Here is a 23,649-nt window from a genome sequence, read left to right as displayed (position 1 = left end):
GTCATAAACGTTCCAAAGGGATGTTGGTCCATGCGGACGAGATGGCATCACACAGTTGCTGCAGATTGGACAGCAGTACACAACTGCCACCAGCCTGTACCGTTGACAGCAGACAGGATGGGTCCATGGACTAATGCTGCTTACGCCAAATCCTGACTCTGCCATCAGCATGACGCAACAGGAGCCGGGAATTGTTGGAACAGGCAATGTTTTTCCACTCCTAAATTGTCTAGTGTTGGTGATCGCGTGCCCACAGAAGGTGATTTTTCTTGTTTTTAGCTGATAGGAGTGGAACCCGGTGTGGTCGTCTGCTGCAACAGCCCATCCATGACAAGGGCCGACGAGTTGTGCATTCCGAGATGCCGTTACGCACACCACTGATGTACTGCGCTGTTATTGTCTGTTTGTGGCCCGCTTGTTAGTTTGCACGATCCTTGCCATTCTCCTTCGATCTCTCATCAACAAGCTGTTTTTGCCAAGAGGACTGCTACTGACTGGCTGTTTTTTGTTTGATCCACCATTCTCGGTAAATCCTAGACACTGTTGTGCGTGAAAAGCCCAAGAAGGCGGACGTTTCTGGGATACTGGCTCCGGCACGCCTGGCACTGACGATCATACCACGCAAAAAGATGCTCAGGTCACTCGTTTTGCCCATTCTAACATTCAATCAAACAGTAACTGAATGCCTCTCTGCCTGCTTTATACAGCTAGCCACGGCCACGTGACTCACTGTCTGTAGGAGCTATCCATTTTCGTGAAAGAGGTGGTGTACCTAATTAACTGGCCAGTGAGTGTATATCATTAATGAATAAGTCCAAAAATGTATGTAGGAACTAAGGATTCTAGCTTTAAGATAAATAATAGTAAATTGTTTGCATGGGCTTGAGGTTGATGAGGTTGCTAAATCAGAATTCAGAAAGTATCCACACCCCTTGACTTTTTCCACATTTTGTTGTGTTACAGCTTGAATTTGAAATGGAATAAATATATTTGTTTTGTCACTGGCCTACACACAATATCCCATAATGTCATAGTGGAATTATGTTTTTCAAAATGTTTACAAACTAATTAAAAATGATAAGCTGAAATGTCTTCAGTCAATAAGTATTTAACCTCTTTGTTATGGCAAGGCTAAGTAAGTTCAGGAGTAACATTTGTCTTTACAAGTGACATAATAAGTTGCATGGACTCTGCTCAATAATAGTGTTTAAAATGATTTTCAATTGACTACCTCATCTCTGTACTCCACACATAATGTTCCTCAGTCGAGCAGTGAATTTCAAACACAGATTCAACCAAAAAGACCAGGTTTTCCAATGTCTTGCAAAGGTAGGGCATATATGGTTAAAAAAAGCAGACATTGAGTATCCCTTTGAGCATGGTGAAGTTATTTATTACACTTTGGATGGTGTATCAATATACCCAGTCACTACAAATATACAGGCGTCCTTCCTAACACAGTTGCCGGAGAGGAAGGAAACTGGTCAGGCTCAGGGATTTCACCATGAGGCCAATGGTGACTTTAAAATAGTTAGAGTTTAATGGCTGTGATAGGAGGAAACTGAGGCTGGATCAACATTGTAGGGGCGGCAGGTAGCCTAGTGGTTAGATCGTTGGGCCAGTAACTGGAAGGTTGCTAGATCAAATCCCCGAGCTGACAAGGTAAAAATATTTTGTTCTGCCTCTGAACAAGGCAGTTAACCCACTGTTCCAAGGCTGTCATTGTAAATAAGAATTTGTTCTTAATTGACTTGCCTGGTTAAAAAAAAAAAAATCCACAATACTAACCTAACGGACAGAGTGAACAGAAGAAAGCCTCTATAGAATAAATAAAAAACATGCATCCTGTTTGTAACAAGGAACTAAAGTAATACTGAATAGAATGTGGCAAAGCAATTCACTTTTTGTCCTGAATACAAAGTGTTATGTTTGCGTCAAATCCAATACAACACATTACTGAGTATCACTCTCCTTATTTTCAAGAATATTGGTGGCTGCATCATGTTAGGGGTATGCTTGTAATCGTGAAGGACTGGGGAGTTATTTAGGATAAAAATAAATGGAATAGAGCTAAGCACAGGCTAAATCCTAGAGGAAAACCTGTCTCAATCTGCTTTCCACCAGACACTGGAATATGAATTCACCTTTCAGCAGGACAATAACCTAAAACACAAGGCCAGGAGTTGCCTACCAAGAACACACTGAATGTTCCTGAGTGGCCAAGTTACAGTTTTGACTTAACAGATTTTCAAGTAGTTTTAAGACCTGAAAATTATTGTGTAGCAATGATCAACACATTTGACAGAGCTTTGAGACTTTTGAAAAGAATAATGGGCAAGTGTTGCACAATCCAGGTGTGGAAAGCTCTGTCAAATCATGTTAAACACTATTATTGCACTCTGAGTGAGTCCATGCAACTTATTATGTGACTTGTTAAGCAAATGTTCACTCTTGAACTTACTTAGGCTTGCCATAACAAAGGGGTTGAATACACATTGACTCAAAACATTTCAGCTTTTCATTTTTTATGAATTTGTAGAAAAAACATAATAACTTTGACATTATGGGGTATTGTGTGTAGGCCAGTGACAAGAAAATCTAAAAGTAATCAATTTTAAATTCAAACACAACAACATTTTGAAAAAACTCCATGGGTGTGAATACTTTCTGAAAGCACTGTATTGAGTTAGTCTCCTAACCCAACCTGTATTATATTGTTTTGTTGTGCAGGTACTTATCTCAAATGAGGGTTATTCTCTCTGAGAGGGAACTTGGACAAATAAACAGTGTGGGTAGGCTAGGGAGAAGATAATATGCTTAGGTTTACACTGTCACTGCTTCCTTAGCGCTCCACGCTAGCCGGTTAATTGTCCCTGTGTGTCTGTGACTAGGAGCAGAGATGACACGTCACTTCCATAGACCAAGAGCCACTTGTTTATGGATATCAGGTTTGTGCTTAATCCAGAATTTAATTGAGAATGCCTCATAAATTCTAATTAAATTCTTGAATTTGAATAGTTTTTTAATTGAAGTAGTAAACAGGATAAAGAATTTGCATTCAAATTTGAATTAAAGGAAATTGAATTCAGTGAAATTCAAATGCCTCTTCTATTTGATATTAGATGTAAATACAAATATGCATCTTGTTCATAAAGCATCAAACATGTTGTTGTATACATGCATGAAATATTGTTTAAACAATTGATTTTCAGAACAAATTCTTAAAGATGCACTAACCATTTCATGGTTGCTAAAATTCTAATAGTTTGCCTAATTTTATTTTATTTGACAAAACAAACAAGTATAGTGTAGAGAATTCTTTTAATATCTAAACCGCATTGAAATATATTTTCCGTAATCAAATATATTGGATTTTTAGCTGTTTGAAGCTGGTATACAAAACCGAAAGTAAAAGACGCAAAAGCGAAACTTAAGAACGGAAAGCGTAGAAATAATGCCCATAGAACTGATCTACCGCTTCTTAGACTTGCTTTCAATGAGAATGACAGATCTATAACTCAAATGTCTTTGTGAATTTGGTCGGGTCGCCCAACAAGTTACATATTTTAGCATTAAAATGAATGATCAAGGAAAACAAAACCTATATGTGAACATGTTTTATTCATATATTTTATTATTCACTTACATTTTGTTCCATATGGGAAAATACTATATTTCCCAGAATTCATTAGTTCAACCCTCAAGTTGACCCTAAAGCCTTCAAAAGAAGCCAAACAAATGAAATGGTTGGTGAAAATATAATTGGCTATTCTAAGCACTAAGGTTAATAGAGTATATGAACATGAACATTGTTCACCGAGAAAAGTGATATATTCTTTGGTATCTGGAAGTGTACTGTACAGTGAGGGAAAAAAGTATTTGATCGCCTGCTGATTTTGTACGTCTGCCCACTGACAAAGACATTATCAGTCTATAATTTTAATGGTAGGTTTATTTGAACAGTGAGAGACAGAATAACAACAAAAAATTCTAGAAAAACACATGTCAAAAATGTTATAAATTGATTTGCATTTTAATGAGGGAAATAAGTATATATATCTCTCTGGATGAGTGTCTGCTAAAATGTAATTGTAAATACAGTTACAGACCACAGTATCAGCCAAAAGCACCATCCCATGTTGTCCAAGTGCTTGAAGAAAAGTATCGATACCCATGTCTCACAGCCCTTACTCTGTACTACTTACTGTACATCCATACCAATACAGTACTAATTGACTCAAATGGTAAGGAAAGCTCAATACTGTGCTTCTAAATCAGCCATACACACACTGGCTAAAATAGCACCCTATATAGTGCACTGCTTTTGAACAGGCCCTATATAGGGTGCTATTTGGGATGCGTAGACTTAGTGTCACTGCCAAGGCTACACCTGCTCTTTCTCAACCAGTACAAACAATATAATGGCCAATACCTAACAGGCCCAAAGTGTGTTCTACAGCCACAAAGGGCCTATTAAATCAGCCACGCTCCATTGGTGGCTCCAATTACGCCAGTGCAAATTCACACATTTATTCCTGTGGCAAGGACCATACTAGGCTGGCAACACAGTGCCCAAAGCATCACTACCTAATCAAATAGATACCTAGGCTGGGATTAATTTAAAGGTGCTTTGGCAGCACTGGGCATTGAACAACTGACAATTTTCCAGACGTCGGCTCAAGCGTACATTACATTTGAAGGTGCAATTGTCGGTAGTGCAGCACGCAGCACTGCGACATGCCTTTGAATTCATCTCTGCCCTATTCCTAGAGTATATTGAAGGCTTTGATGTGTTGATGATGTGGATATATGGCAGGCGTAAGACAAACTGCACCTACTTGACTCTTCGCTAAGCTCTGCCCCATAATTATTGGCAACCAATTGCAGTGCTCCGGTGGATAGTAATTGCGTCTAAGCAAGCTGGAGTCTGGCGCCTCGGACAAGCTCACGTTTCAAACGCATGGAAGCCAATGAGGGCAATAGAAAAATCTGAGTTTATCAAGTTATTTGTCTAAATTGCTAAATAATGGAACAGTGCACCAGGGCTACTTGTGACTGTTATTCCTAAAATGCAGTCTGTTGTGAGTATTTTTCGAATCCAAAATTATACTTTTGTTGCAATGTTTGATATTGGTGGTTAGCAAGCTCTCGTTGGCTAATGTTGCTAACGCTAACAGCCAGTAAATATACAGTGCATTCGAACAGTATTCAGACCCCTTGGATATTTTCCACATTTTCTTACGTTACAGCCTTATTCTAAAATTGATTAAATCGTTTTTTTTCCTGATCAAACTACACACAGTACCCCATAATGACAAAGCAAAAACAGGTTTTTAGGAAACGGAAACATCACATTTACATAAGTTTTCAGACCCTTTACTCAGCACTTTTTTCATTTGTATTTAACTAGGCAAGTCAGTTAAGAACAAATTCTTATTTACAATGACAGCCTAGGAACAGTGGGTTAACTGCCTTGTTCAGGGGCAGAACGACAGATGGCTACCTGCATCTTTGGCAGTGATTACAGCATCGAGTCTTCTTGGGTATGACGCTACAAGATTGGCACACCTGTATTTGGGGAGTTTCTCCAATTATTCTCTGCAGATCCTCTCAAGCTCTGTCAGGTTGGATGGGGGGGGGGGCGTTGCTGCACAACTATTTTCAGGTCTTTCCAGAGATGTTCGATCGGGTTCAAGTCCAGGCTCTGGCCGGGCTATTCAAGGACATTCAGAGACTTTTCCTGAAGCCACTCCTGCATTGTCTTGGCTGTGTGCTATTTCGTTGTCCTGTTGGAAGGTGAACCTTCGCCCCAGTCTGGGGTCCTGAGGGCTCTGAAGCAGGTTTTCATCAAGGACCTCTCTGTACTTTGCTCCATTCATCTTTGCCTCGATCCTGACTAGTCTCCCAGTCCCTGCCGCTGAAAAACATCCCCACAGCATGAGTTCAATCTTGGTTTCATCAGACCTTAGAATCTTGTTTCTCACGGTCTGAGAGTCTTTAGGTGCCTTTTGGCAAATTTCAAACGGGCTGTCAAGTGCCTTTTACTGAGAAGTGGCTTCCGTCTGGCCACTCTACCATAAAGACCTGATTGGTGGAGTGCTGCAGAGATGGTTGTCCTTCTGGAAAGTTCTCCCATCTCCACAGAGGAACTCTGGAGCTCTGTCAGAGTGACCATTGGTTTCTTGGTCACCTACATGACCAAGGCCCTTCTACCTCGATTGGTCAATTTGACCCAGCGACCAGCTCTAGGAAGTATCTTGGTGGTTCCAAATTTCTTCCATTTAAGAATGATGGAGGCTACTGTGTTCTTGGGGACATTCAATGATACAGAAATGTGTTAGTACCCTTCCCCAGGTATGTGCCTCGACACAATCCTGTCTTGGAGCTCTATGGACAATTCCTTCGACTTCATGGCTTGGTTTTTGCTCTGACATGCACTGTCAACTGTGTGACCTTATATAGACAGGTGTGTGCCTTTCCAAATCATGTCCAATCAATTGAATTTACCACAAGTGGACTCCATTGAAGTTGTACAAACATCTCATTGATGATCAATGGAAACAGAATGCACCTGAGCTCAAATTTGAGTCTCATAGCAAAGGATCTGAATACTTGTGTAAGTAAGGTATCTGTTTTTTTTAAATATGAATAAACCTGTTTTCGCTTTTTCATTATGGGATATTGTGTGTAGATTGCTGAGGATTTTCATTTCATTTTAATCCATTATAGAATAAGACTAACGTAACAAAATGTGGAAAAAGTGAAGGGGTATGAATACTTTCCGAAGGCACTGCAGCTGACTTGTTTTCTGCAGATGTACTGTATGTTAGGTAAGTTAGCTATTATGAATATATAACACTCATCTGCTGTCGACATCAGGATACATTTTTAGAGCACTAGTTAGCTTCAAAAGTGGTTAGTAGCTTTGACTGCATGCTGCCAGTGGATTCAGAGCCATCCAGTGGCTAGCCACACTACAAACTTCATTTTTACCATGTTCCCGTGAAGTAATTGTAATTACAGTCCACCACAACATACCCAGCAAGGGGTCTATAAAGGTCTGTCTGTCTCTCTGGCTCTCTGTTTTTCTTTCTGGCTCTATCTCTATGTGTCTGTCTCTGACTCTCTGCCCCTATTTCCATTAACTGTTTTCCAGCTTTGTTTAACCTCATTCCTGTGGGCATCCGAGTTGTTGCAATTCAGTCCGTGATGACAGGGTTATACATCGCCATGAACGGGGAGGGCCATCTGTACACATCAGTGAGTAACAGTCTATTCTATTGTATTCTGTTTCTAGTTGTTTCTAGACATTTTTATTCTAACAATTGCATTTTCTGCTTGTGTTGCATTTGCAGGTTAGCGTTTTTCGTCATGAAATCTTGTTCTGGAGGCAGCTCTGCAGACTGATCACTAGCTGGCACAGCCACATAGTCATAAAATCTGATTTTAAACCTAACGCCAACCTTAACGCTAATCTTAACCACACTGCTAATCCTAATGCCTAACCTTAAATTAAGACCAAAAAGCTAATTTTTGTTTTCATGAATTTTTACAATATAGCCAATTTTGACTGGCCAACCTAAGGAGAATTCGCTCAGCTCTGCGTCCAGGACAAGACTCATGACAATAAACATCAACCTGCGTAGCATTTGGGACATAAAGTCAGGACACAAAGTTCATGCTTATAATAACTCAAGAAACAGTCAATACACATTAAATGCAATATAGGTCCTGCTAAGATATGCAGCCATCTTTGTGATCATTTCATATTACGAATTTTAGAGATGCACGGGTACACACATGTTCGTTCACACAAACAGTCATACAATATCATATCCCAATGTTTATTCTAACAGGACAATGTCGACCTTCTCTGAGTTTTCGGTGTCAGAGTTAATACTTTTTACAGCAGAGCAATGTTGGTGTTGAGACTATTTACTGCAGTATCTCAAGGCTAATTGCTCTGCAGAAAAGATGAGAAATCCCAATACACACAGCTCCATGCATATAGATTTGTATTCATCACATGAAATACCTCCAGAATCACATCACATAATATTTTCAGTGTATGCATCAAGAAAAACAAAATCAAATCAAATTGTATTTGTCACGGTTGGTTAAGAGCCCATAAAACGGCAGCCATCCCCTCTGGCGCCATCTTTAAAAAAAAATGTTTTATTTAACCTTTATTTAACTAGGTAAGTCAGTTAAGAACAAATTCTTATTTACAATGACGGCCTACCTATCTTCATACGTAATGAATGGCAGACAGTTCATCATACTGTGTAGAATAATATATTTATATTTTATTGCACATTTTTATGGTGTGTTTGCAGTTTGTTGCAAATATTTTTTCCAAAATGGAATTAAACATTGAAGACAACAAAATGGTAAAAAAAAACTAAAGAGAAGATATATGATGTGTCAATTCTGTCAATCAACCATTTATTGTCCCTTACAAAAACAAAAATATATTTTTCATCTGGTGCAAATGCTAGGTAAATCTGGCCCAAAGAGCCTAATGCTTTGGTGATCACTTGGGGAAATGAAATTGATAGAAACACAATATTGGTTCATCTGTACAGCAAATTATTTACATATCACCTGTTGTTAGTGCTCCTGGGCAGTGATATGAATGTTTGTTAAGCATTGAGAGCTTGACTTGTATAGTTGGTCTATAACTCCTTTTAAACAGTGTGTTCTGAAGGTAACTACTTTGTGTAGTCATGAATTACTTTCTCTTATTCATGGACGGTTGTAGTATACAGCAGGGTCAGTGGCCTGGCCACATTTCAATGACTGAAAGTGAAGCTGGTTTTATTGACTTTCTCTCTGTAAAATACACTAGCCATCCTTAAGGCAAAAAGCCATGAAGACGATAACACTTCATCCAAGGACAGATCTTCCTCTCCTCTCCTCTCCCATTCGTTCCCCCTTCCCAGTTTATTTTAAAGGTCCATAATAAACCATTTATAAGGCATTTCTAAGTAATTTACAAACTGTTTGCTCACCATTTATTAATAATTATTCCCACATTTGTAAATGTTAGTAAGCTAGTTATTCACACATTCTGTGTTTTGTCCTTATTCTTTTACCAGGTATTGCGAGAAATCTGAAATTCTAAGTAAATCAGGGCTATATATATATATATATATATATATATATATATATATATATATATATATTTAATACACACAGTGCATTTGGAAAGTATTCAGACCCCTTGATTTTTTTCACATTTAGTTAAGTTACAGCCTTATTCTAAAATTGACAAAAACGTTTTTTTCTCATCAATCTACACACAATAGCCCATAATGACAAAGCAAAAACAGGTTTTTAGAAATTTTTGCTAATTTATTAAATATACAAATCGGAAATATCACATTTACATAATTATTCAGACCATTTACTCAGTACTTTGTTGAAACGCCTTTGTCAGCGATTACAGGATCGAGTGTTCTTGGGTATGACGCTACAAGATTGGCACACCTGTATTTGGGGAGTTTCTCCCATTCTTCTCTGCAGATCCTCTCAAGCTCTGTCAGGTTGGATGAGGAACGTTGCTGCACAGTTATTTTTAGGTCTTTCCAGAGATGTTTGATCGGGTTCAAGTCGGGGCTTTGGCTAGGCCACTCAAGAACATTCAGAGACTTGTCCTGAAGCCACTGCTGGGTTGTCTTGGCTGTGTGCTAAGGGTCATTGTCCTGTTGGAAGGTGAACCTTCACATCAGTCTGAGGTCCTAAGGGCTCTGCAGCAGGTTTTCATCAAGGATCACTCTGTACTTTTCTCTGTTTATCTTTGCCTCGATCCTGACTAGTCTCCCAGTCCCTGCCGCTGAAAAACAACTCCACAGCATGATGCTGCCACCACCAAGCTTCACCGTAGTTATGGTGCCAGGTTTCCTAAAGACGTGACGCTTGGTATCCAGGCCAAAGAATTCAATCTTGGTTTCATCAGACCAGACAATCTTGTTTCTCTTGGTCTGAGAGTCTTTAGGTGCCTTTTGGCAAATTCCAAGTGGCCTGTCATGTGTCTTTTACTGAGGAGTAGCTTCCGTCTGGCCACTCTACCATTAAGGACTGATTGGTGGAGTGCTGCAGAGACGGTTGTCCTTCTGGAAGGTTCTCCCATCTCCACAGAGGAACTCTGGAGCTCTGTCAGCTACCTGACTAAGGCCCTTCTCCCTCGATTGGCCAGCTTGCCCGGGCAGCCAGCTCTAGTAATAGTCTTGGTGGATCCAAATTTCTGTGTTCTTGGGGTCCTTCAATGCTGCAGAAATGTGTTGGTTCCCTTCCTTAGATCTGTGCCTCGACACAATCCTGTCTTGGAGCTCATCGGACTATTCCTTCGAACTCATGGCTTGTTTTTTTGCTCTGACATGCACTGTGGGACCTTATATAGACAGGTGTGTGCCTTTCCAAATCCTGTCCAATCAATTGAATTTACCACAGGTGGAATCCAATCATGTTGTAGAAACAACTCAAAGATGATCAATGGAAACAGGATGCACCTGAAATCAATTTCGAGTCTCATAGCAAAGGGTCTGAATGCTTATGTAAATATGGTATTTCTGTTTTAAATTTTTATAAATTTGCTAACATTTCTAAAAACCTGTTTTTGCTTTGTCATTATGTGGTATTATGTGTAGATTGTTGACGATTTTTATTTATTTAATCAATTTTAGAATAAGGCTATAACGTAACAAAATGTGGAAAAAGCCAAGGGGTCTGAATACTTTCCGAAGGCACTGTGACTATATACACACACACTGAGTGCCAATCTTTTTGTGAGAAATTAGACTGGTCACTCAAGACATTTATAAAGTATTTATAAAGATTAGGGACTGCAAAAATACTTTACTAATGATTAGTAAATGGTTTATAAATGGTGAACACACAATTTATAAATGCCTTATAAACGTGACCCCCACTTCAATTCAGTCATATGTAGCAACATTTTATATAGTGTGTTTTACTTTGGATTAAAGTACAGATTCAGAGCTACAAAGGGGTATATAATACACTGCAGTTGAGGAACAATGGAATAGTTGAAAGTTGATCAACTTGCTTTGAAAGCCGGTCTCACAACCACAGACCACGTGTAACCCCGCCAGCCCAGGACCTCTACATCCGGCTTCTTCACCTGCAGGATCGTCTGAGAGAAGCTCCCCAGTTTCATCAGCTGTCCGGGTGACTTCTCTCAGACGATCCTGCAGGTGAAGAAGCCGGATGTAGAGGTCCTGGGCTGGCGGGGTTACACGTGGTCTGCGGTTGTGAGGCCGGCATTATAAAGGGTTCATAAATGTGGCATAACGGTGACATAACCACCAACATCAAATGTGACATAACCCACTATGCACCTCATTAGATGTTCCAACATATTGCACACCATGTCTGCTGCAGATGGACAAGAGAGAGCCATAAGAAAAAAAGATTTGATATGTCATGGAAATAAAAGTGCTGAAAATGTTGGCTCACTATTTAAATAGAAGATGGACAACAAGCTAGAGAAGGAGAAATACCAGAGTTTTGGTGCAAGTACAGCCGACTAGCGCTAGCTAACTTTATAACTACCTAGCAAAAAATATCACAGTTCTCTACTGTATCAAATGTCCACCCCATCACCAATTAAAACATGGTTTTATAAAATGATTATTCTTATGAATTTATTTGCGTTTGTGACAACAAATCATATTCAAATCAAATGAAATTGTATTTGTCACAGATACATGTTTAGCAGATGTTATTGCGGGTGCTGCGAAATATCTAACAAGTAATATCTAACAATTTTACAACAATACACAATACACACAAATCTAAAGTAAAGGAATGGAATTAAGAATATATAAATATCTGGCCTTGCAATGTCAGAGCAGCATAGACTAAGATACAGCAGAAAAGGATATAATACAGTATATACACATATGAGATGAGTAATGAAAAATATGTAAACATTATTAATTAAAGTGACTAGTGTTCCAGTGATGATTTCAAGTCTATGTATATAGGACAGCAGCCTCTAATGTGCTAGTGATGGCTATTTAACATTCTGATGGCCTTGAGAAAGAAGCTGCTTTTCAGTCTCTCGGTCTCAGCTTTGAAGCAACTGTACTGACCACGCCTTCTGGATAATAGTGGAGTGAACAGGCAGTGTCTCAGGTGGTTGTTGTCCTCAATGATCTTTTTGTTCTTCCTGTGACATCGGGTGCTGTAGGTTTCCTGGAGGGCAGGTAGTTTTCCCCCGATGATGCTTTGGGCAGACCACACCACCCTCTGGAGAGCCTTGCGGTTGCGGTGATACAGCCCGACAGGATGCTCTCAATAGTGCAACTGTAAAGTTTTGTTAGGGTTTTAGGTGCCAAGACAAATTTATTCAGCCTCCTGAGGTTGAGGAGGTGCTGTTGCTCCTTCTTCATCACACTGTCTGTGTGGACGGACCATTTCAGTTTGTCAGTGATGTGTATGCGAAGGAACCGTTTCCTAAAGTCCACAATCAGCTCCTTTGTTTTGTTGACATTGGGTGAGAAATTAATTTCCTGGCACCACACTCCCAGGGCCCTCACCTCCTCCATGTAGGCTGTCTCGTCATTATTGGTAATCAGGCCTACTACTGTTGTGTCGTCTACAAACTTGATGATTGAGTTGGACGTGTGCGTGGCAACCCAGTCATGGGTGAACAGGGAGTACAGGAGGGGGCTGAGCACGCATTCTTGTGGGGCCCCTCTGTTGAGGATCAGCGAAGTGGAGGTGTTATTTCCTACCTTCACCACTTGGGTACAGCCCGTCAGGGAGTTTAGGACCCAGTTGCACAAGGCGGGGTTCAGACCCAGGGCATCGAGCTTAATGATGAGCTTGGAGGGTATTATGGTGTTGAATGCTGAGCTATAGTCAATGAACAGCTTTATTACATACTTATCCAGATGGTATAGGGCAGTGTGCAGTGCGATGGCGTTTGCATCGTCTGTGGATCTATTGGGGCGGTAAGCAAAGTGAAGTGGGTCTAGGGCAGGCCTGGGCAACTCCAGTCCTCTGGGGCCTGATTGGTGTCACACTTTTGCCCCAGCCTCAGCTAACACCCCTGACTCTAATAATCAACTAATCATGATCTTCCGTTTAAAATGCAATTAGTTTAAATCAGCTGTGTTTGCTAGGGATGGGGGAAAAGTGTGACACCAATCAGGCCCCCGAGGACTGGAATTGCCCAGGCCTGGTCTAGGGTGTAAGGTAAAGGTGATATGATCCTTAACTAGTCTCTCAAAGCACTTCATGATGACAGAAGTGAGCCCTACGGGGCGATAGTCGTTAATTTACCTTTACTTTCTTGGGCACAGGAACAATGGTGGACATCTTGAAGCATGTGGGGACATCAGACTGGGATAGGGAGAGATTGAATATATCTGTAAACACACCAGCCAGCTGGTCTGCCCATGCTCTGAGGACGCAGCTAGGGATTTCGTCTGGGCCGGCAGCCTTGCGAGGGTTAACACGCTTAAATGTCTTACTCACGTTGGCCATGGAGAAGGAGAGCCCACAGTCCTTGGTTGCGGGCCGCATCGGTGGCGCTGTGTTACCCTCAAAGTGGGCGAAGAAGGTGTATAGCTTGTCCACAAGCAAGACGTCGGTGTCCGCGACGTGGCTGGTTTTCCCTTTGTAGTCTGTGATTGTCTGTAGATCCTGCCACATACGTGAGCTGTTGAATTGCAGCTCCACTTTGTCTCTATACTGATGTTTTGCCTGTTTGATTGCATTACAGAGGGAATAACAACACTGTTTGTATTCAACCATATTCCCAGTCAATTTTCCATGGTTAAATGTGATGGTTTGCGATTTCAGTAATGCACGAATACTGCCATCTATCCACTGTTTCTGGTTAGGGTAGGTTTTAATAGTCATAGTGGGTACAACATCTCCTATATATTTCCTGATAAACTCAGCCAAAGGGAAGGCCTTGTGGGCATCCCGGAAGTTGGAGTTGCAGTGGTCGAGTGTTTTAGCAGCACGAGTACAACAGTCATTGTGTTGATCGAACTTCTGTAGCGTTTTTCTCAAATTTGCTTTGTTAACCTGTTAGGGCTAGGGGGCAGTATTGACACGGCTGGATAAAAAACATACCCGATTTAATCTGGTTACCACTCCTACCCAGTAACTAGAATATGCATATACTTATTACATATGGATAGAAAACACCCTACATTTTCTAAAACTGTTTGAATGGTGTCTGTGAGTATAACAGAACTCAAATGGCAGGTCAAAACCTGAGACATTCCTTTACAGGAAGTGGCCTGTCTGACCATTTCTTGAACTTCTTTTCCATCTCTATCATTTACTAAGGATCTCTGCTCTAACGTGACACTTCCCACGTCGTCCATAGGCGCTCAGAGCCCGGGAAAAAACAGAATGTCGTCATTCCAGCCCCAGGCTGAAACACATTATCGCCTTTCTCAAGTGGCCGATCAAGGGACACTGGGCTTATGCGCGTGACCCCGACCGCCCCGCCTTTGGGATTTTTTTCCTCTGTTTGCCGAAAAGGAGATTCCCTGTCGGAATATTATCGCTTTCCTACGAGAAAAATGTCGTAAAAATTGATTTTAATCAGCGGTTGACATGCTTCGAAGTACGGTAATGGAATATTTAGAATTTTATTGTCACGAATTGCGCCATGCGCGCAACACTTCTTTACTATTTCGGATAGTGTCTGGAACGCATCGAACAAAACGCCGCTATTCGGATATAACGATGGATTATTTTGGACCAAACCAACATTTGTTATTGAAGTAGCAGTCCTGGGTGTGCATTCTGACGAAGACAACAAAAGGTAATCAAACTTTTATAATAGTAAATATGATTATGGTGAGTGCTAAACTTGCCGGGTGTCTAAATAGCGAGCCCGTGATGCCTGGGCTATGTACTTAGAATATTGCAAAATGTGCTTTCACCAAAAAGCTATTTTAAAATCGGACATATCGAGTGCATAGAGGAGGTCTGTATCTATAATTCTTAAAATAATTGTTATGCTTTTTGTGAACGTTTATCGTGAGTAATTTAGTAAAATGTTAGCGAATTCCCGGAAGTTTGCGGGGGTATGCTAGTTCTGAACGTCACATGCTAATGTAAAAAGCTGGTTTTTGATATAAATATGAACTTGATTGAACAAAACATGCATGTATTGTATAACATAATGTCCGAGGGTTGTCATCTGATGAAGATCATCAAAGGTGAGTGCTGCATTTAGCTGTCTTCTGGGTTTTGGTGACATTATATGCTGGCTTGAAAAATGGGTGTCTGATTATTTCTGGCTTGGTACTCTGCTGACATAATCTAATGTTTTGCTTTCGTTGTAAAGCCTTTTTGAAATCGGACAGTGTGGTTAGATTAACGAGAGTCTTGTCTTTAAATGGCTGTAAAATAGTCATATGTTTGAGAAATTGAAGTAATAGGATTTTTAAGGTTTTGAAAATCGCGCCACATGCTGGCAGTGGCTGTTACGTAGGTGGGACGCAAGCGTCCCACCTAGCCCATAGAGGTTAAAATCCCCAGCTAGAATAAATGCGGCCTCAGGATATGTCGTTTCCAGTTTGCATAAAGTCCAGTGAAGTTCTTTGAGGGCCGACGTGGTATCGGCTTTAGGGGGAATATACACGGCTGTGACTATAGCCAAAGAGAATTCTCTTGGGAGGTAATACGGTCTGCATTTGATTGTGAGGTATTCTAGGTCAGATGAACAAAAGGACCTGAGTTCGTGTATGCTATCCCAATCACACCATAAGTAGTTAATCATGAAACATTCTCCCCCGCCCTTCTTCCCGGATAATTATTTATTTCTGTCTGCGCGATGAACTGACAACCCAACTGGCTGTACGGACTGAGACAGTATATCCCGAGAGAGCCATGTTTCAATGGAACAGAGTATGTTACAATCCCTGATGTCGCTCTGGAAGGAAATCCTCTCCCTGAGCTTGTCAACTTTATTATCCAGAGACTGAACATTAGCAAGTAATATACTCAGCAGCGGTGGGTGGTGTGTGTGCCCCCTGAGTTGTGTGCCCCCACTCCGAGTACCTCTCCTCCACCAGCTGTGTTTTGGGTCAGCGTCTGGAATCAGTTCAATTGCCCTGGGGGGGTTCGAACAAAGGATCCGATTCGGGAACGTTGCATTCCTTGTCATAATGCTGGTAATGCTGGTGAGTTTCCGACGCTCTGATAACCAAAGTTCTTCCCGGCTGTATGTAATAACACAAGAAATAACATATAAAAAACAAAATACTGCAAAGTTTCCTAAGAGCTAGTCCCAATTCTCCTCCCTTCTCCCAAAGTGTGCATTTGCACACTCCCCTGTCATGGATTTAAAATAATTGGATCGATGTAAGTGTAGCAGATGGGGATCTGTGGAACCCACACCTCAGCCTGAGGTGTTGCCCTTTGCGCAATTGAAGGTGGCCTTTTTCATTAGCTGGATGAGCCGTGAGGCTTCAGGAAGGCAGTCGTGTGTGTTTACTAGGCAGAAGTCCAGAATTTTTGCCTCGGTATGAGCTGAATCAGGGTGAACTGGTAAACTCTAACTAAGCAGCTTGACATCCTTTACATAATCATTGGCTGAAGGGAGTTTCCACCATTGTTAAATGTATTTATTTATATTTATTTAACCTTTGTTTAACTAGGCAAGTCATTTAAGAACAAATTCGTATTTACAATGATGGCCTACAAATGATTGGGAAGTGTGCAAGTGTACACTTTGGGAGAGGGGTGGAGAATTGGAATGCAGTCCATATCAAATCAAATTTTATTGGTCACATACACATGGTTAGCAGATGTTAATGTAAGTGTAGCGAAATGCTTGTGCTTCTAGATTCAACCATGCAGTAATATCTAACAAGTAATTTTGTACGAAGAAAAAAAAGTGCCGAAAGGAGGGCTTTGTATGCGTCGCGGAACTTAGAGTAACAATGATCGAGAATTTCCCAGCCCGGGTCGCGCATTCGATATTCTGATAAAATTTAGGGAGCCTTGTTTCAGATTAGCGTTGTTAAAATCCCCAGCTAGTGAATAATGGGGTTCCATTTGGAATGCAACCACTGCATGGAGAGACTGCATGGACTAGGAGGAATAGTAAGAATGTGTGATGGATAGGACAGAGAGGAGAGGGATATTGTACGATCACTTATCGCAACCATGTAAATATGGCAGATGAAGTGGGCGTTATCCTCTACAGAAGTAGACTCTCAAAATACCCTTATCTCTGAGCCTTTTTTCGTGAGCCTTGGTAGTCAATGCTGTATGTACCCTGGAATAGTGTGTCTTATGTTGGACTTAAAAGGGACAAACTGTACATCAATGATATTATTGGTTTGGTTTTATATTATTTAAACCCCAATCAGTTCAGTATATGAATTTTAATTCAGTTAATTAAAAAAAGATACATATATATTTTCTATGAGGATTTTCCAATCTATCAATTGAGATTTTATTATTGAATTCAATTTAATGGAATGGACCCCAGCCGAGATTCTTCAAATTGGCTTATCTTCACGCCATGTTGTCTATAGGTCTGCATTGGGGCTATTGACACCCAATCACTCTCTGATGGAGGCCATCACCTATCCATTGATCATTCAACCAAGGCTTAGACACTGGCCACAGCAATGTCCATCAGGGAGATTCCCCCTACTTCTTTATGAAAATGGACAGATGACCAAAACAAGCATACGTACACACACCAAAAACATTGTGGTTAGCAGAAACCTTATTGTGGCATTTGGGGCAATAACTGACGTGGTGGTGACAGATAATAGGAAAGGGCAGCGAATTGATTAGTGGGAAGGGGGAACCCTTAGGTAGGTCTGTAAGGGGAATGCGCAGCTAATGCCAAAATAATAATGGGTGCAGCTAACCTTAGCCCGCCACCCTGTTCGACCATAGCTCTCATAGTGCAAAGGAGAAGCCTGCGTAAGGGGCCAGTGCACATTAAGCAACGGACACTAATAATTAATCATTGAACCAAACCAATAGCTTTTAGATTACAATTCTTCATAGCAACATCTCTCAATGTATTACGCATTGCACGTTTCCAAAGTAGCTATGAATTTCAAAGGAAAACATTTCTCCACCTTGTTCTCTTCTGAAATGTGATTCCATTTTGCCAAGGAGCCATTAACTCTCCCACTCGTCACACACACTGGTCTTGTGTGTTTGCCCCTGATAGCCTAATTCATCCCCTAACATGTCTGATTCCCACCCGCTTTAGAGAGACACGGCACCTCTGCAGTGGATAGATTACTGATCCTCTCTCCCCCACCATGATTACCTTTAAAGGACAATCTTAAGAGAGGCTTATTTCCATAAGGGAGCACCTAATCCATTCACATCGGTTCCGCCTTCCCATGGACTTTCTGCCAATGCTTACACACCAGTCGGGATTACCTGGTGAGTTATACCTAGTGAGTTATGGCCCATGGGGCGCCATGCGAATTCAGTAGAAAAGCTGGCTTCTGAAGGTCCCCATAAAGGCTGTAGAAATCAATGTGCAGTAGTCATGCACACATCGGCTCTGCTCCAATTTCCACACTAAAATACTACTTAGAATCAATGCCCCATACATTGTTTCATTCTTAGTATTATGCAAGTATGGACATTGGACCATAGCCATAATTTACATTCAAGTCAGGTGATCCCTTATCATCACATCTGCTCAACTATAGAAGACTGAATTCAAAATGCCTGACGGAATAACATTTTGGAGTGAGATATATTCTAATAGGTATATGGTTGCAGTTAAGTGTCCAATATTTAGATGTGTTTTGGGGAAGAGGGGATATGGGGGCAAGTGTTTGAATTGTGCAGTATTTAGCAATAATAATAAGAGTCTGGTAGCAGCAGTTGCGATGTGTGTGTTTGTAGTGTGTGTGTGTGTGTTGATGGGCGTATATCTGTTTGGGTGTGTGCGTGAGTGAGTGCATGTGTGCTAAGGTGCGGAGAGTCAGTGCAGGTGGTTAGTCCTGTTCAAGTACTCAACAGTCTAATGGCTTGTAGATATAAACTATCTCTGAGCCTGTTGGTATCAGACATCATGCTCCGATACCGTCTGCCCGATGGCAAGGGACTGAACAGCTCGTGGCTGGGGTTTGTGGGGTCCATGATGATACTGCAGGCCTTCCTCAGACACAGTTTAGAGTAGATGTCCTGGATGGGTGGGAGCACGGTTCCAGTGATATACTGGACTGTCTTCATCACCGCTGGAGGGCCTTGTGGTTGTGGATGAAGCAATTCCCATACCAGGCCATGATGCAACCGGTCAGGACGCTCTCGATGGTGCAGTGGTACTATTTGGAGAGGACCCGTGGTGGCATGCAAAATTTATTCAGCTGCCTTGGGAAGTAGATATGCTGTTGCGCCCTCTTGACAAGAGTGGTGGTGTCCATGTCATGCCCTCTGTGAATTGGATGCAGAGTAACTGAAAACTGCTCACCCCTCTACTGCAGTCCTTTGTTTCGCTGACATTATGGTAGAGGTTTTGTCCTGGCACTACAATGGCAGTTCACTTACCTTCTCCCTAACTCGTCGTTGGTAGCTATCAGGCCTACAACTGTGGTGTTGTCAGCAAACTTGATGATGGAGTTGGTGTCGTGCAAAGCCACACAGTCGTGGGTGAATAGGGAGTACAGCAGAGGGCTGAGGACACACCCCTGGGGGGCCCCTGTGTTAAGAGCCAGTGTGAAGGAGGTGTTGTTGCCTGTGGTCTACCCATCAGGAAGTCCAGGATCCAGTTGCAAAGGATCGTGTCCAGACCCTGAACTCTGAGCTTGGTGTCGAGCTTGGATGGAACAATAGTGTTGAATGCTAAACTGTAGTCAATGAACAGCATAGGTATTCGTCTTGTCCAGATGTTAGGGACGTGTGAATACCAATGGGAATGGCATCTTCCGTGAATATGTTGGAGCGGTAAGCAAATTTGAGTGTGTCCACCGTGCCTGGCATGCTGGCCACTTCTAGGCTATTGGCCAATCCTCAAAAAAATATTTAGTTTTTTAAGATACCCCTACCGAGGTAGAACAAAAGACAACCATGTTTTTTTCACATCTCTTATATCTCCCATTTATGAAATGGATGGTTGTGTAAAAATATTTTACTGCAAAAGTGGTTGAATTGATAGATATTGTGACACACCCCCTAAACCCAAAAAGTGCAGAAGATGCCTGGCTGGAGGGGGCATGGCCCACATATGCTCATGTAACCCAATATAGCAAGCTCTGATATTGACACAATTTGGAATACAAGTAGTCAGCTGTCTGCACTAGATATACAAATAAACAGTATTAGGATATCTTAATACACCTTGGGAATATAGACCTGTAAACACAGATACAATAGGTGGAAATATCAACAATGAATATCTATGATGATTAATAGACAACTTTCAATGTCAAATTTGCTGTAAATTCGTTGCTTTGGGGTCCTGCCTGACAAAAATACATGGTTACGATTTTTTTTTAATGTTGTGACTATTGTAATTAATCGGCTATAAGGAAAACAAGTGGGGCTCAGACGCTGAAAACGGTCATTTTTTCCATTCGAAGGGTCTTCTGTGGATTGTATTTGTTCAGCCTTACTCTTGCAATTACCAAGGCATTTGCTCATATCTTAGCAACAGCTAGTTTTTAGCTTGCTAGCTAACTTGATATCCCGACAACATTGACGCTCATTATATTTTTGTTCTCAGCCATATATCTAAGCCATATTCAAAATTAAATTCAAACCAGATAGCCTACATTATCGAAATTGCATGTTTCGTTAGTTGACGTTGTAACGTTAGTTGCTAGCTAGCCAGACTCCCCGGGTTCATGTCTCGTCCGAGCAGCCCAGCTATAGCACAAATTGGCTCGCTGGCAAGCTAACTCATTGTACCTTGACAACATTGATCCCTCAACATACTTATTTTGTTAAATTATCTCAGCCATATTCACAATTAAATTCAAGGCAGCTGAACTATCAAACAGGTATGAGCTCAGATCCGCTACAACCATTCATTTTGTTGCATCAAATCGACCTCTCTAACATAGCTACGTTAGCTAATCAAACCAATGCTCAAATTACATACAATAGCATGATGCCGCAACAGTTTTATCAAACAGAATTATAATGTTATTGTCACGTCCTGACCATAGTAAGATGTTATTTTCTATGGTAGAGTAGGTCAGGGCGTGACAGGGGGTGTTTTTCTATGTTTTGTATTTCTATGTTCATGTTCTAGTTTTGTATTTCTATGTTGGTTTTGTTTGGGATAATCTCCAATTAGAGGCAGCTGGTCCTCGTTGTCTCTAATTGGAGATCATACTTAAGTAGGGTTTTTTTCCACCTGGGTTTTTGGGAGATTTGTTTTTGAGTAGTGTATGTTTCACCTCTGCATCACGGTTTGTTGGTTTTGTTCTTTCAGTTTATTTTGTATGTATCGCATAGTTTCACGCTGAAAATAAAATGTGGAACGACACACACGCTGCACTTTGGTCGGCTTCATCATCCTACGACAAACGTGACAGTTATAGCCATGTATATTCTTACCTGGTCATTGGTATTAGCTACTCTTTGGCCATATCTACAATAGTACTTTGAGTCTCACCCCAAATAATACATATGTGGCCAGGCAATGCTGTTCTACACTAAGATTGGCTGGTGTGGCAGCATCTTAGCCTGATTTATCCTCACTTTCTGACTATTGTGTAATTCATAAACAACTTAGCTATTGCAATGAAAGCAGCAGGTGATGAGACCAGTTACAGAAGGTATTGCATTACCAAAATATAAAAAACATAATGATATTTCATTCAAGTCAACTTACCAAAAGTATTGCAATACAGTCGTTAGTACTATGCATATTAAACTACCGGAAATCTTTAGCACAAACAAACAACAATGTGAAACCAAGATTATTCACTTTATTTTAAATGATGATGTAATGGTGAATGAATCACACATTTTTAAATGTGGTAGCTGCAAGCTGTCTGTGTTTACATCCTTCTCAGTCCAATCACCAAAGACTACTATAGAAAAGGGAGAGATGTTACAAGAGAAAAGGGTGGGGGGACTAGGTGGAGGTTCAGATCTCCTGGAGAGTTTACACTCCAGTAACTTATCAACCAGCTAGTTTTTAGAATCAGGTGCATTAGATTATGGGTTGAGAAAACCTACAATATGGTAACTCTCCAGGAGAGCCCTGTATCAGATCATGTTGGATCTTGCGTCGATCTGTGTTTGAAAACTGTAGCAACACTGAAACTTTTTAAAAACCAAGTAATGCTCTCATATCTAACCTACATGCTTGTGGTCGGCAAAGAAAGCAAACAGGTACAGTGGTTCTTCCTTTAAAAGTTACGAGCTTATGCCGCGACCGTTAGTGGTAGATGGAGGCATTCTGTCATTGCACCACACTATCACAAGGGGGAGTTAGAACGCTGATCTATCGGTAGTCTAAACTGTGGCACAAATTGACTATCTTTTTGTAAATTAATGAAGTCTGAGAGTCTCTCTTCTCTGGCACTAGAGTCCTGCATCAGGCAACAACAGCAAAAAACTGTCGGTTTTTGAAAAATAGGCACAGTGGGCTTTTGGTTTTGGTTCCCTCTAAAAACAGAAATAAAACATTCTAAATAACAAACTGGCTTTATTTACAAATTAGTAAGAATGTCTCACTACATGTTCAAGAATGGACTTTTTCCACTCACTTTCGGTTATTTGAAAACAAATTAATCTCCAAAATATCACTGATCTATCGGTAGTCTGAACTGTGGCACAAATGTACTATCTGTTTGTAAATGAATGGAGGTGTTTTCAGTGTTATAGTCTTTAATAAATAATTGTTTTGACCAAGTTAATCTGCTGTCGTGTGTGTTCAATTATTTGTGACATTGTCGTTACAATGAAGAATGTAAACAAAATAAATCCTATTCATAATGAATATTCAGATGCGTGTTGCAAGTATTTTTTTTTACTTACTATATAACTCTGACATTACCATGTAGTTTACCAATAAAATGGACTGACGGGGATGTGAACATACTTGGTATTCATATCCCGAAAGAAAGAAATGATCTCACTCCAATAAATTTTAATAGAAAGTTAGCAAAAATAGATACCTGTCTATTTGTGGAAAAATCACCCTGATTAACTCTTTAGTCATATCACAGTTTACCTATTTGCTTATGGTTTTGCCTAAGCCTAGTGACCTGATTAAATTATATGAGCAAAAAAAAGATTCCATTTTATTTGGAATGGCAAGCCAGACAAAATTAAAAGGGCCTATTTATATAATGAATATGAATTCGGAGGGCAGAAATTAGAAATTATTTCATCAATTGGAACCTTTATCAAGTGGAAGGGGGGGGGGGGGAAGTAAGGAACTTGTCTGTCGGACCTGCATTAAAGACAAAAATTGGTTAAAGAAAATGTATAAATAAAATGATTTACCAGTTTCATTTAAGGACAACATTTTTTAGTGCTGTGCCATATAGATTGCAAAATAGTTGGGAAGAGATTTTCGATGTACCGATTCCATGGCACATGGATTGACATGCAATTTTCAGTTTATTATAACCTACTGCAGGCCTAAAACCTACGGGTTTAACCTGCTGAATTAATGATTATAAAGAAGATAGAAGCTGC

The 23,649-nt window shown here is 40.7% G+C and overlaps 1 protein-coding gene across 1 annotated transcript in view; it reads left to right on the top strand.

Annotated features, from left to right (window-relative positions):
* The window catches only part of LOC106586029 (fibroblast growth factor 14-like), a 90,405-nt gene that overhangs the window by 30,163 nt on the left and 36,593 nt on the right, over positions 1–23,649 (top strand). Inside the window, exon 4 of the mRNA XM_045707593.1 lies at positions 7,157–7,260. Within this exon, the coding sequence (XP_045563549.1) occupies positions 7,157–7,260 (104 nt within the window). The remainder of the gene's footprint in view (positions 1–7,156; positions 7,261–23,649) is intronic.

Source organism: Salmo salar, chromosome ssa25 (assembly GCF_905237065.1).
Source record: "Salmo salar chromosome ssa25, Ssal_v3.1, whole genome shotgun sequence".
Lineage (NCBI taxonomy): Eukaryota > Metazoa > Chordata > Actinopteri > Salmoniformes > Salmonidae > Salmo > Salmo salar.
The sequence above is the reverse complement of the archived record's forward strand: the minus strand, read 5'-3'. Positions and strand labels throughout refer to the sequence as shown.